Source organism: Morone saxatilis, unplaced genomic scaffold (assembly GCF_004916995.1).
Source record: "Morone saxatilis isolate NCDOM2014 unplaced genomic scaffold, NCSU_SB_2.0 Contig1, whole genome shotgun sequence".
NCBI classification, from domain to species: Eukaryota; Metazoa; Chordata; class Actinopteri; family Moronidae; genus Morone; species Morone saxatilis.
Window position 1 is genome coordinate 16,596,914 of NW_023339651.1, and position 11,929 is coordinate 16,608,842.

General features: G+C 39.8%; 1 protein-coding gene across 1 annotated transcript in view; it reads left to right on the forward strand.

Moving 5' to 3' along the window:
- Nucleotides 1-11,929, forward strand: part of LOC118330532 (ras-related protein Rab-26) — a 91,080-nt gene that overhangs the window by 31,779 nt on the left and 47,372 nt on the right. Inside the window, exons 4-5 of the mRNA XM_035665122.1 lie at nt 9,499-9,540; nt 11,913-11,929. The exon at nt 11,913-11,929 is cut by the window's right edge and continues 8 nt beyond it. Coding sequence (XP_035521015.1) covers nt 9,499-9,540; nt 11,913-11,929 — 59 coding nt within the window. The remainder of the gene's footprint in view (nt 1-9,498; nt 9,541-11,912) is intronic.

Genomic DNA, 11,929 nt, shown 5'->3' on the forward strand with positions numbered 1-11,929 from the left:
CATAAAGGCACTTGAACAGAAACAAAATAAAACTCACCAAAACATCTGTGTTAGTCTTACCAACAATCACCAACACTGGTCTGATCAAATTAAACCTTTAATTCACAGAGTTAGATATGAAAATAGCTGTGAAATGGGCTGCTATGGCTTCCTTGTAACGTTGGCTAATCCTTGGGGACAGACGAGTCGGCCAAAGTACAGCCACTAAACTTGTTTTGTGGCACTGACAGGCTCAGGCTGTTATTCTAAGTGTCTGTAGGGATGGAAAGTATCACTACAGAGATAGACCTTTTTGTTTTCACCAGAAACAGCGGATATATTGCTAACACTCACCGCCAGGAGAAAAAAAAAAGGAATTTGACCTCACATGTCATTATAACTTCATTCAAAATGGACGAAACAAAATGAAAAGCATGCTGCTTTGAGATCTGTGTTCCTAAATAGTAATACTTTGCTACTTCCCAATGAAGTTGCATTTTTTTTTGCAGTTAGTGCGTTACACCTCAGATTGAAACCATCATTTCTGAGTCCAGAGTGAAGGTTTTATTTGGTTTTAAATCGGCATAGAACTGGTGGCACATAAGGCTAAGTTAATATTACATTTTTATGAACTTTGTTCTCTTAACTGCCTGACTGTCGCACCAAAGTACCTTCATGGTAGATCTGTCCCCGCTCGAAATCAGCGGGGCATATTATGCTGATTACCGTGTGTGAGACGAGAGATTTCGTTTCCCTCTCATCAATGAAATAGGTCCTTCATTAACAATATTTCTGTGCAGTCTTTGTCAGGATCAGTTTCTTTGACAGAGGAGCAAAGTGGGTGTTCATGCTACAGTACTTTATTTGAACCCAAGGCCAGCGAGAGGAAATTACTTTCTTTTATTTCCTTTTTATTTCTGAACTTTTATTTCAGTAACCTCTATAGAGCACATCTGTCATTGTCGAACGAGTGCCTACAGTCATTTCTGTATTCATCTCTCGTGGAACCACCCTGGGTTCTCTTATAATTTGTCTTTACCTGAGCCCTCATTTTCTTCCTGAAAACATGAAGAGCCAGCAAACTTAAACAATTAACTCTCATTAAGTCAGCACTAATTAGACGGAGCGTTGTGGAGACATGCATGGGTAATGCATGTGTGTGTGTCTGTTGTAAAAGCTTTCTGATAGGGTTAGCTGGCTGTTTCATTGTTTACCTCCCGATAGTGAAGTAGTAGCCAGGGAGAAAATTAACAGCAGCTGACGGCCAAATGCTGACGGTTTTGTTTGTGTCTGTAAAGTTTCTGATGCGCTGCTTTGCCAGAGAAGCACCTGGCTGTTTGTCTACACTAAATATCTCTTTGACTGCTCAGTGTTAAAGTCCTAAACCACACATGAGACTCCTAAACCCGACAATTTTGTATACCTGTTACACTGCTGAGCAACTATATACGTCTGCTCTTTACTGTTCCCAAAAACATGTTATAGATAGTATAATAAGACCATAGTAAAACATATGATTATCTTGGTGATCAGAGTTTCATGTAAGTTTTTCCACTTTTTTTTTGAGTTGGAAGACTTCCTGTGAGTTCTGATTACTCATATATATTCAGAGTAAAGGCTGGTAGGGCTGGCAGGTTGATTGACGGATAGCTTAGAGCTGTCTGGTTCGTAAGGCTGTTGTTGAATTGTTGAATATTAATGATCATTTGTCAATAGCTCAGCGCTGTGTGTAGATGTTGTGTGTTTATTCTTAGACTCTGTGTGTGTGTGTGTGTGTGTGTGTGTGTGTGTGTGTGTTTGTATTCTTTGTGTCTTTGAAAATATCACGTGTTTCTGTCTTTTGTGTTTTTATAATTATTCAGCTGTCGTCTATTTTGTGTGTGTGTGTGTGTGTTGGCCTTCCTTATATACTGGTGTATATTTGTGTATGTGTGGGTGTCTACGCTGCACAGCACACTACAAAATTGTCAGTCTGTCAAAGCCCATTCCAAAATCTGCCACTTTACTGCTGCCATGCTTATCAGCTAACACACACCTTAGAAAATATGACTTAAGACCTTCTTGTGTCAACTTTTACCATTGATTTCCACAGCTCCCTATTGAAGCTCATCAGGTTATTTTTAGGATGAAGCACCAAAGGGAAATGAGCGTGCTATTTAGAACAGCTGACATTTTATTTAAACAAGCACTGCATGATGGAGTGTATGTATGGGGGCTATGAGGCCCTACATTAATTCACAGATTTGACTCATTCATATGAGAAGCTTTCTGTATTTTTTGTTTCGTCTGTGCTTTTCTAACTGGTTCGTACAGTGGGCAGGACTTAGTCACATAGTAGTGTCAGTATTTTGGCAGTTTTTTTGAGTGTTAAACTATATATCTTAGTTTCTTTTTCCGAACATTAGCTTGGATTGTTCAGCATTTAGTAATAAATATTTAATTGTATAGATAAATACTTAAAGGACCAGTGTGTAGGATTTAGCAGCAGCTAGCAGTGAAGTTCTGAAGCAGATAGCAACCAACTGAATACCGCTCGCCTTCTAAACATGTAGGAGAAACTACGTGGATGTGGAAAGACATATCTAGAGCCAGTGTTTGGTTTGTCTGCTCTGGGCTACTGTAGAAACATGGCGGGTAATTATGGCGGAGTCCATAGAAGAGGATGCGCTCCCTTTTGTAGATAAAAAAGGCTCATTCTAAGGTAACGAAAAGGATTCTTGACAGCTCTTTTTATTCTAATGAGCTGGCTCGCTTTGACCCACATGAATGTAGACTAATTTGGATTTGGTTCAAGGTGCCTGTAGGCTGGAGTCTAGTCATCCTTGAGCTCACACTTGGCTCTCTGTCTTTTTTGTATGACCAGAGGGCTTGTTATCATCTGAGTTATGTGAATGTTCTTCCAAAAGTGACCCTCAGAGACTGTAGGTTTCTGCTGTGACAGATGGCTGTTGAGCAGAAACTGTGGAGAGAAAAAGAAAGACAAGCTCTCGCAATCATTCTTACTTTGAACCTTTTTTAACTTCTTTTCTCATGCCGTCTCTCCGCTTTCATCTTGTTGGTTATTGAGCAGCTGTGGAAGACCTCATCACAATACAAGAGGATCAAAACAAGAGAGGGGGCGAGGATGGAGAGCGAGAAATGGAGAGTAAGTGAAGAGGGGACGATGAGAAAAATAGTGGGGATAGGAGAGAAGATGAGGGGAGATGAGATGGAACTGGGGCCTCAGATTATTGAAAAATCACTACCGGAGCGGCCATGCAGATTGTTGCTTTCTGGTGTGTGTATGGATGAGACAACAAGAGAGAGAGGAAGGGCTGGAGAAGAGAAAAGGCAGAATGTGGAGGTCTTCACAGTGAGGACGGTTTTTCAGCATACAAGTATGGATCTTAACTTTGGTTCAGGTTGAATGAATCTTGATTATAATTAGTAGAACAAAAGTAAGCATGTGAAGATGGAATTCCATCTTAAACGTAAAGAGCCAACGCCTGTAACACCTAATGTCTACTACGCCACATATATTCATGTGTTAACAGGGGTATTAATTGGACTTGCAATATTTGCAACGACAAATCAGAAACTGGAGGAGGTGGGCCCCGATTGGAGGGTGCTTTTTTTTTTTTTAAATATAAATGTCATGACGTAAAGTAGTCCCAAATGGTCGACTCGCAGATTTTCATAACTTGGGTTAGAATGTTAATATTAGCACTAGTATTGATGTGTTTCATCATAGTACAGTCATCAAAAAAAAAAAGTTTCAGGGTGGAGCACATCTCTGTTGTAGTTTTTATGACAGCTGTGTTTTAAAATACCAGTGTTTCAAATTCAAAATGCAGAAAATAGCCCCACGTTAAATTATCTCTACTATTTTCGCTCTGCAATTTTAAATAGATACACACTTAACCTATGACTTGTATGAAAGCAGCATGTGGAAATTAATGTGTCGGCGTGTTATCTGAGGCACAGTAAAAGCTGTCAAAGATGGAATTACTGGAGAAATTGTCGGTAATGACACACAATTATCAGTGTTGCGAAGCTGCTTTTTCCTTGTGACTGTAAGCTTGTGAAGAACTAGTTTTTTTTCTTCTGTGGAAAAAGCACCTGCTCTCTCTTTTGCATCCAGCAAAAAGGTCAGTCTAAAAACCATTTTGGGAAGTCAAGCTCCTAGTCATTAGTGAATATGTTTTATCCCACTGAATATGAGCGCATTTCTCTGCCAGAACATCATCTCCTGCTAACTCGGACACCTCTGAAGCTCAGCAGAGATGACATTTTCGAGGTTAATAAAGTTAATAACATTAACAGCAGCTTGTACTCAAAGCATTTTTGGCCTTTACGACTGATTTCATATTCTGAGACGATTGACAAATACAGCTCCGTCTTTGTTTCGTGTGTGGGTTTGTGTCTACACGTGTCCAGGTGTGTGGTTCACATATGCGTCCTTGTATGTCATACAGCCAAAAACTGATCTGACCAGCATCTGTTTGTCTGCTTTCCAGTTCAGCAACACAATAGATATGAGACTGTGTATTCAGTGCGAGTGCCAAATACAGCTGTACATTATTATTATTATTATTATTATTGTTATTATTATTTGTTAACAGTTAGGGTTTTTTCAGTTCTCCTGTTGTCAAATGATGACGAAGACATTGACTCACAAGTATAATGAAGCTGGAAAAAGATTGCATAAGAGGTGACTGGTCCTATTGACCAGGTCAAGTCCAATCAGCTTCATTTACAGGTTGCCTACATGGTTTGAAAAATTATTTAAAGACCACAAAGGACAAAATATGAGTCATATGACAATCTAAAATAGAGCACTTAAGTCTGCCTTTTTTGCCAGTATGATTCGAAATATATTGACACATGGACAAAAACATTCTTTTCTGTAATTCTTTAATTTATTCATAAAACCTGCTTCACATATCTACCTCTGCTCATCACAGATAGCTGATAGATTTCACATTAAAGCTGAAAGATTCTGCAGGGTGGTGCTGTGGACTCACAGTTATGTAAACACCCAGCCTACACACAGTGCTGCTTACATCTTTACTCCAGTGTAAAGTAAAACATTAGTAACACTGTGTGTCACTGTAACACTCCAGCTTCAATCCCTGTTAGTCCTGCATCCATCAGACATTAGCACACTCATTTCAGTTGTGTCTCTTACATAAAAGAACCAAATAAAAATGCATATAACAAACCTCCAGTGACTCCAAATAACCATTACTGGTTATGTATAATGGCTGAAAGCCCTGAAACATCTGCGCCTGGATAGCTGAAAAGAGTGCGAACACTTCCCCTTGTTGGTGGGGCCAAAGTGCAGCAGCAAATGGATTTGGAATGGCTGCACCTGTAAAACCCACTGTGTGGGTAATTATTTATTCAACTTCAGCTTCCTGTTATTTCATTATCCATAGTGCCAAACATAATTCTATTTGCTTTGTGTAAAGTGTGATAATTGTTTATTATCTAGAAATAAAATGAGGAGTAAGGCAACAGAATGTTTTCATTCACAGTGGGGTTAGCTGTGCCGATGTGCCGGCTGCTGTATTGCATCTGATAGCTAGCTTAGCTGCAGTGTTGTTGGTATTCATACTCGATTTACATTATCCCTCTTTATTCCTTAAATTTTAAGGTGATTGCGGATCTTTTTCCAGGTCTGTGCTCAGTTCGGAGGAGGCTGTGAGTTATTCCCTGTTCAGTTTTTTTTTCCTCCACTGTTTTCACGGCTGTTGGGTTGTCAGTGTAGTGCCAGCCTGTAGTGGTTGAGACAAGTGGCCAATTTCACTGATCTGTACAATATAACCAGCAAAACGGTTTATGCTACACCTCCTAGTAAGTTCACATCATTTGTGGCATTGGTGATTGCTGGGCATGCTGAGATTGTATCTCATCCTTGTGATCTAGTGGGCACCTCCTGTCTGACCTGTTTTTCCTGGACATAGATATAATGGGCTTCCTTCCCTGTCTTCTCCCCTTTATTGGAGGCAGTCAGACAAGGGGTGTTGTGCGGTGCTTGTTTGTGGTAGGTGTGAGATCAGCAAGGCCAGTGGCTTTAGCCTCCTGGTCCTACTGGTCTGACCCCTGATCATGGCCTTGTAGTTGGTTGGAAGGGAATTCAAGCATCAGTCTTTGATCCCATTAGTGTGCACACGTTTGAAGGCTGAACAAATGCCAAAACACTACACAGTGGTTTATAATATTACAAGAAAGTATTTTCCAACTCTGGAAAGTTATCACAATCATTACAATCAGTCTTTCTTTCACCAGTAGAAATATGCCGTTCATACTACAAAGCAATCCACGCATTGGCCTACCTGATGACGTCGCTTTGCTTTTCAGCCAACACACCTCTAACACATTGAGGTGTTTTTGATTAGCTGCCCCATATTTTAAAATTTAGGGGACAAGCGTGATCATAAGCGAAAGAAACCAACATTGACTGTCAGTTGGAAATGGGAAATGGGAATAGTCTGATGTTTTGTTCACCATCCATTCACCCCGACCTCCTCCATGTGCATTATTGTTGCTCTAAAATTACGTCAACTACTACCTCTTTTGCTCCCATCAATTTTCCTTATCCCACTAGAGGCCATTTTTGGGGGCATTTGCATAAATGACTGATATCGGCCTTCTTCTTGGGATAACTCCATTTTCTAAAAAGCTGAACCAGGTTCAACTTTCTTGTCGGACAACCCTTCGTTTTTTTTGGAGCTGTTGCACTCCTGCTACATTGGCAGAGTGGCTTTATTTAAATGAATGAGGGTGATGCATCACACAGTCTGAACGTGGCTAAAGACTCAATATAGCCCAACAACAACTTTTTGTGCTAGATTTGGGCAGTGGTTTTCAAACTGTGGTCCAGGGAACAATAGGGGTCCTTGAATGGGTTGTAAGGGTTTCCCAGCAAAAGGAGGAATAAAATATTTTATTTAATGTGCATTTATTGTTGAGGTTGTTGACATAAATACATTTTAGAACCCCTGTTTTAGGGTACAACAGCCATTTATACAGCTGGTACTAGAAGCGATTGATTGGTCATTCCTTCTTACATTTAAAAACATAAGGTGCTCTGCAGCAATGAGGGAGAAAACCTAGAGAGTCTCGTAGATTACTAAAACCCCATTGTTTCCAGAGGCTGCCCTTGAGAAGCCTCTTTCCAAGCATACATGGAGTATACTGCAGTAAAAATGCAGCAAATAAGGCTCAAAAGATGTTAAGTGTTTTCAATTTGTAAGGTAAACTAACTATAACTCACAATATTCCATGCAATATGGATGAAATGCATTAATAATGAGGGGAAGTATGTTGTTGGAGACCGGGCCAATTGCTCCAAGCTTCAAACCCACCAACACAGCCTTTGGATCTACAGTTTAAGTGCAAAGCTGATAACTGGACGTAGACCCAGAGGAACCTTTAGTGCAGGTGACGCATCATTAAGCAGACTGACCAAATAATTTAGGCTTTGTTTGTGATTTTGTGATTAGCTTATTTTCACAGCTACTCTGTGCTGAGCCACTTGTAGAACTGGCTACCTGCAGGGTTGCACCAGCCTCTGATTTCTTACTCGTATTCCGATCCACTTCAACTTAGCTGACAGAAATTCAATTCAGTTTAATGAATGCAGTTTTGCGTGGTGTGTGTGTGTGTGTGTTGACACGACTTTTTAACATATAACACTGCTCACTCTCCTGCTGTATATTCAGCAGCTTTCTTTCATTATTGGGGAGGTCTTCTTGTTGTCTGACCTGCCAACCTGTGGTTAGTCCTGCTTACGAGTCTGGGGATGCCACTTCAATGAAAAAAGCTTTTTCATCAGTGAGTGAAAAGCAATCATAACTTCAATTTCTCTGCTCTTGAGATTGGGGAAACAGACCAGGTGTTTTCTGCTGGCAGCTCTTTTTCTGTTTTATGAAACACAAATGATCTGTCCTGTGGGTCTTCATCTGGAATTTTGAGTTTTGAGTTGTTCGACCAATTATCGGTTTTGGACTGCTATTTTCTTCATATTCATCTTCTTCTTGGACTGGTTTGAAACAGAGAGACTCAAAATTGTATGTGTTGGGCAAATGTAACACTATCTTTGGTCATGTTAGCTTAAGTTGTTCCAATAAAGAGCAGGGCAGTACATCTGATGAGTGGCGAGTATCACTCTTAGTAGAGCTTCGACATACTAAAACAAAGCCTGACAGGTCTGCACGTATGGTTGCTATGCCTATCATTGAATGGTTAAATTGAGCCTTAATTGTCAGATTTTAGAATTTTCCTCGCTACTAGTCCTCAAAGCCATCGTCTTCCCATTTAGGAGTGATTTAAGGCTCTTTAGTGACTCACTGTATAACCTTTTTTTGTTGCATCTTTCCTTCTGTACCGAAAAGATACTGATTCTGCTCATGCAGTGGGAGAGCTCTCCAAGGTCTTCATCTTTCACCCCACAGAGACCTCAAAGCTTGTTACTGAATAGTAAATTCTGTGGTCTAATCAACCAGGGAACAGTGTGTGCACCCGCCAGTATCTGCATGCAGAAAGTCTACTGTCCTGTTCTCCTTTGTGCTCAGAGCCACATATTGGATGACAGTTAGGATGGAGTAAATGTATAAAGTATCCAGGGAGCATCATCAAGGCACAGCAGTAGCATCCCACTAACCATTTGACGGGACAGTGATGTGTGTTTCAAACATTTCACAATAGGATAACAAGACATGTTTAGAATGCTAAAAAACGGTTCTGTGTTGCACCAGTTGGAAGCCAGCTTCCTTCCGGCGTTTTTGCTTCCATCTCTGTGAAACACATGAGACAGGGTTGCTGATGTTCCCAGTGGGTCCTGACCGAGGCTGTGCTCTCATCCATCTTGTTTGCCAATTTGATCACATCCCCTGTAATGATAGATAGCAAAGTTAGATCTTCTCTCTAACTATTAGAATAGTTGAAAATAACGCAGAAGCTGCTGGTGACCATGGTGTCATTTTGAAAAGATCCCTACAACCAATTATTTTTCTCATAAAAAGATATCACAGAGGTATTGGAAAGCTATTTTATGTGTGTGTTTGTGTGTGTGAGAGAGAGCACTATGCTAAATTGCTTTGCAGCCATGGTGTTGGTGAATGATGCAACTCCCTGAAACAAAGGTCTTCATCATAACAAAGTGTGTGTGTGTGTGTGTGTGTGTGTGTGTGTGTGTGCACATAGAACCATAGATAGTACAGTGTGCTGACAACATCACAGTGATAAAAGACTCGCAGCAGAGGCCAAGCCCTTATTACACCAACTGTGGTCACAAAAAGACAACCATAATACAGCTATACGACACCGGACTCGCTTTGCAAAGTAATTCCTTCCCCTTCAGCAGCCCTTGAAAGCACCATTTAGTCTGGTTTAGTCTCGTCTGTAATCTGTTATAAACTGTTTTTCTTCAAGTGTTTCAGTTTTTGAGTTTTTTTTATTTCTTTGCTCCTGTTGCCTTGCTTTCTATGTGTGCAGATCGTGAATTATGTTTTGTTTTTTTCTTTTGTCTTTCAGAATAAAGTAATGAGCATCGACGCTGTAAAGGTGAAACTGCAGGTAAGAACAATATATTTCTCTCTTAATTATTTTAGACTATTTAAATGGAGAGTCTACTTTCATTTCTGTCAAAGTGAGGTTATGTGTGTTTTCTTTTTAATAACTAATCACCAGCAACGGTTTCCCATGGCGTAAATACCTCCCATACATCTTCATTGCCTGCCGCGTGAGGGCGAAGAAGCCCAAACGATGACTTAATGAGGCCTTAGTTAATCTCTATCAGTCAATTAGCCTGCTGCTCTGCCTGACTGAAGACACTAAAGGGAATAGCAGACTTTCCATCAGATTATCAAGGCTGGAAGTTATCAGCAAGGGACAGACAGAGATGCCGATGAATCCTCGTCATTCAAAAACAGCATTAGATACTGTCTGATGAGTTTTCCACCTCAATTACACAACACTCACGTTGTCTCTCCCTTCATCTTTCTCTTCTTTAATGGATCTGTGTTCATCCATCAGTCTATCTGTCAAATGTGATATTTCAGGTGATTTCCCAGGAATGAGTTTAATGAAACTTGCAGACATATAGGCACTTTTAACTACTTAAAATTCTTAACACATAATGGTTGAATTAGTACATTACTTTGTAATACATCATAATGTTTTTTTGATGTCTTTGAGATGCTGCTCCTGCTTTGATAAACGATAGAATAATGATGTTTGAACTTTTTACACACCACTTGGCCTAAAAAGCAATTGAACGGCATGACACAACTTTAAAAGAATGCTTGATGAGGTGGGTTTGTGACAAAATTATGGAGGAGTGGTGGCAGGAACAGGGGCGTCTCCAGAGGTGGGGGCCTATTATCCTTACCTCTTCCACTCTGCACTGTCTCTCAGAGGCTGGTTTTAAGGGTAGAGTGAATATATTGGTGTCACATGATACTAGATACCCATTGGTACCAACCATGTCATGTTAGCAAGTCGGGAAGGTGGCTAAGTAACGTTCCAAAGTTAGGCTAAATTTTGGCGATGGAAAAACTGGCATGGACATTTTCAAACGGATCTCTGACCTTGAGAACTTTTGTTGAAATCATTTAAGGAGTATGGAAATATGCAACTGCTTCGATGCTAGTCTGATTTTTGAAGAGTTGGTGTATCTTACGTTGACTGATCCAATTAGATGGACCTTTTGTAGCGGGCAACAGTTTTATTTTATTTTTATTTTTTTCCCCCTATAACACTCGCACAAACACACTGATCCCTGCCACACCCAAATTTCTGTGGAATCCCTAAATGGTTATATATATTGTTTTAAATTAATCCTGTTATCTCAAGATCTTTTCCCATTTGTTGTTTTTACATTATGGCCAATTATTGTAAGCGATAGACTTACGTACAGTGGGTTAAATTGGTGACCTGGCACATAAGCCTATGATGGACTTTGGGCGAGATTGATGACATCGACCCACTTTGGCCTCATTACAAGTCCCAGTTTAGCCCCTGCTGGTGCATAATCAGTGATCTCAAGATAATGGCATTAAGAAAAGGTTTAAATCCATGACCCTTTAGGGCTTCTGTACACTTCCCCTGTGATAACATTATCATATCTGTATCAGTACTGCACCATCTGTAATTTCTTAAATGAATTTCAAGTACACTTTATTTTTTACATTTGCTGGCCATTCTGTTTTTCTTTACCTGTGTTCTTGACTTTGTTTTATATTAAGATGCATTCTCTCAGGAGGTTTTAATTAAAGTTGGATTTATCTATTTTAATAGTTTTTTTGCATTAGAACAAATAAACTGAATTTAAATGGAAAATGTGACAAAGAGCCTGTGAGAAAGAGGAAGACGGAGATAAATTATTTTAAAATGCCAGCAGGAAAACCGTGACAAAGGGAGTGTACCAGTCAGTTCAGACAGTGTACAGTATAAAGGAACAACGTGAGGTCAGATAAAACTGTAAATGCCCTTTTATAACATCCAGAGTCACCATTGTCAGTGTCATTATCTTTATAATGACTCTTCCATTGTGATATCATGCAATACAAAGCATGGGTGTCAGCCGGCACAGGCTATTGTAAGTATGAAAAAAAAAATAGGAAAAATTTAAGACTGTTATTTGGTCTAACAAAATCCTTTTTGGCTGATTAGCTTACTTTCCTGTTTCTATTTTCAAAAACAATGTTATCGCTTACGAGAGAAAGGGTATTAGGATGAGGAGCAAACAAAGTTAGCGTTGGCTGGGTTTACTGGAATGTAACGTAACATGCACGCCTCGTAGAAATGAGTTAAAGTTGCTCATTTTGTTGTGTTATCAAATAAAAGGTGGGTGACAGACACAGGCTGAATATTATTGTAATTGGTGGTGATGATGATGATGATGATGATGATGATGATGATGTTGTTCTCTTGTTCTCCCTTTGTAGATCTGGGACACTGCTGG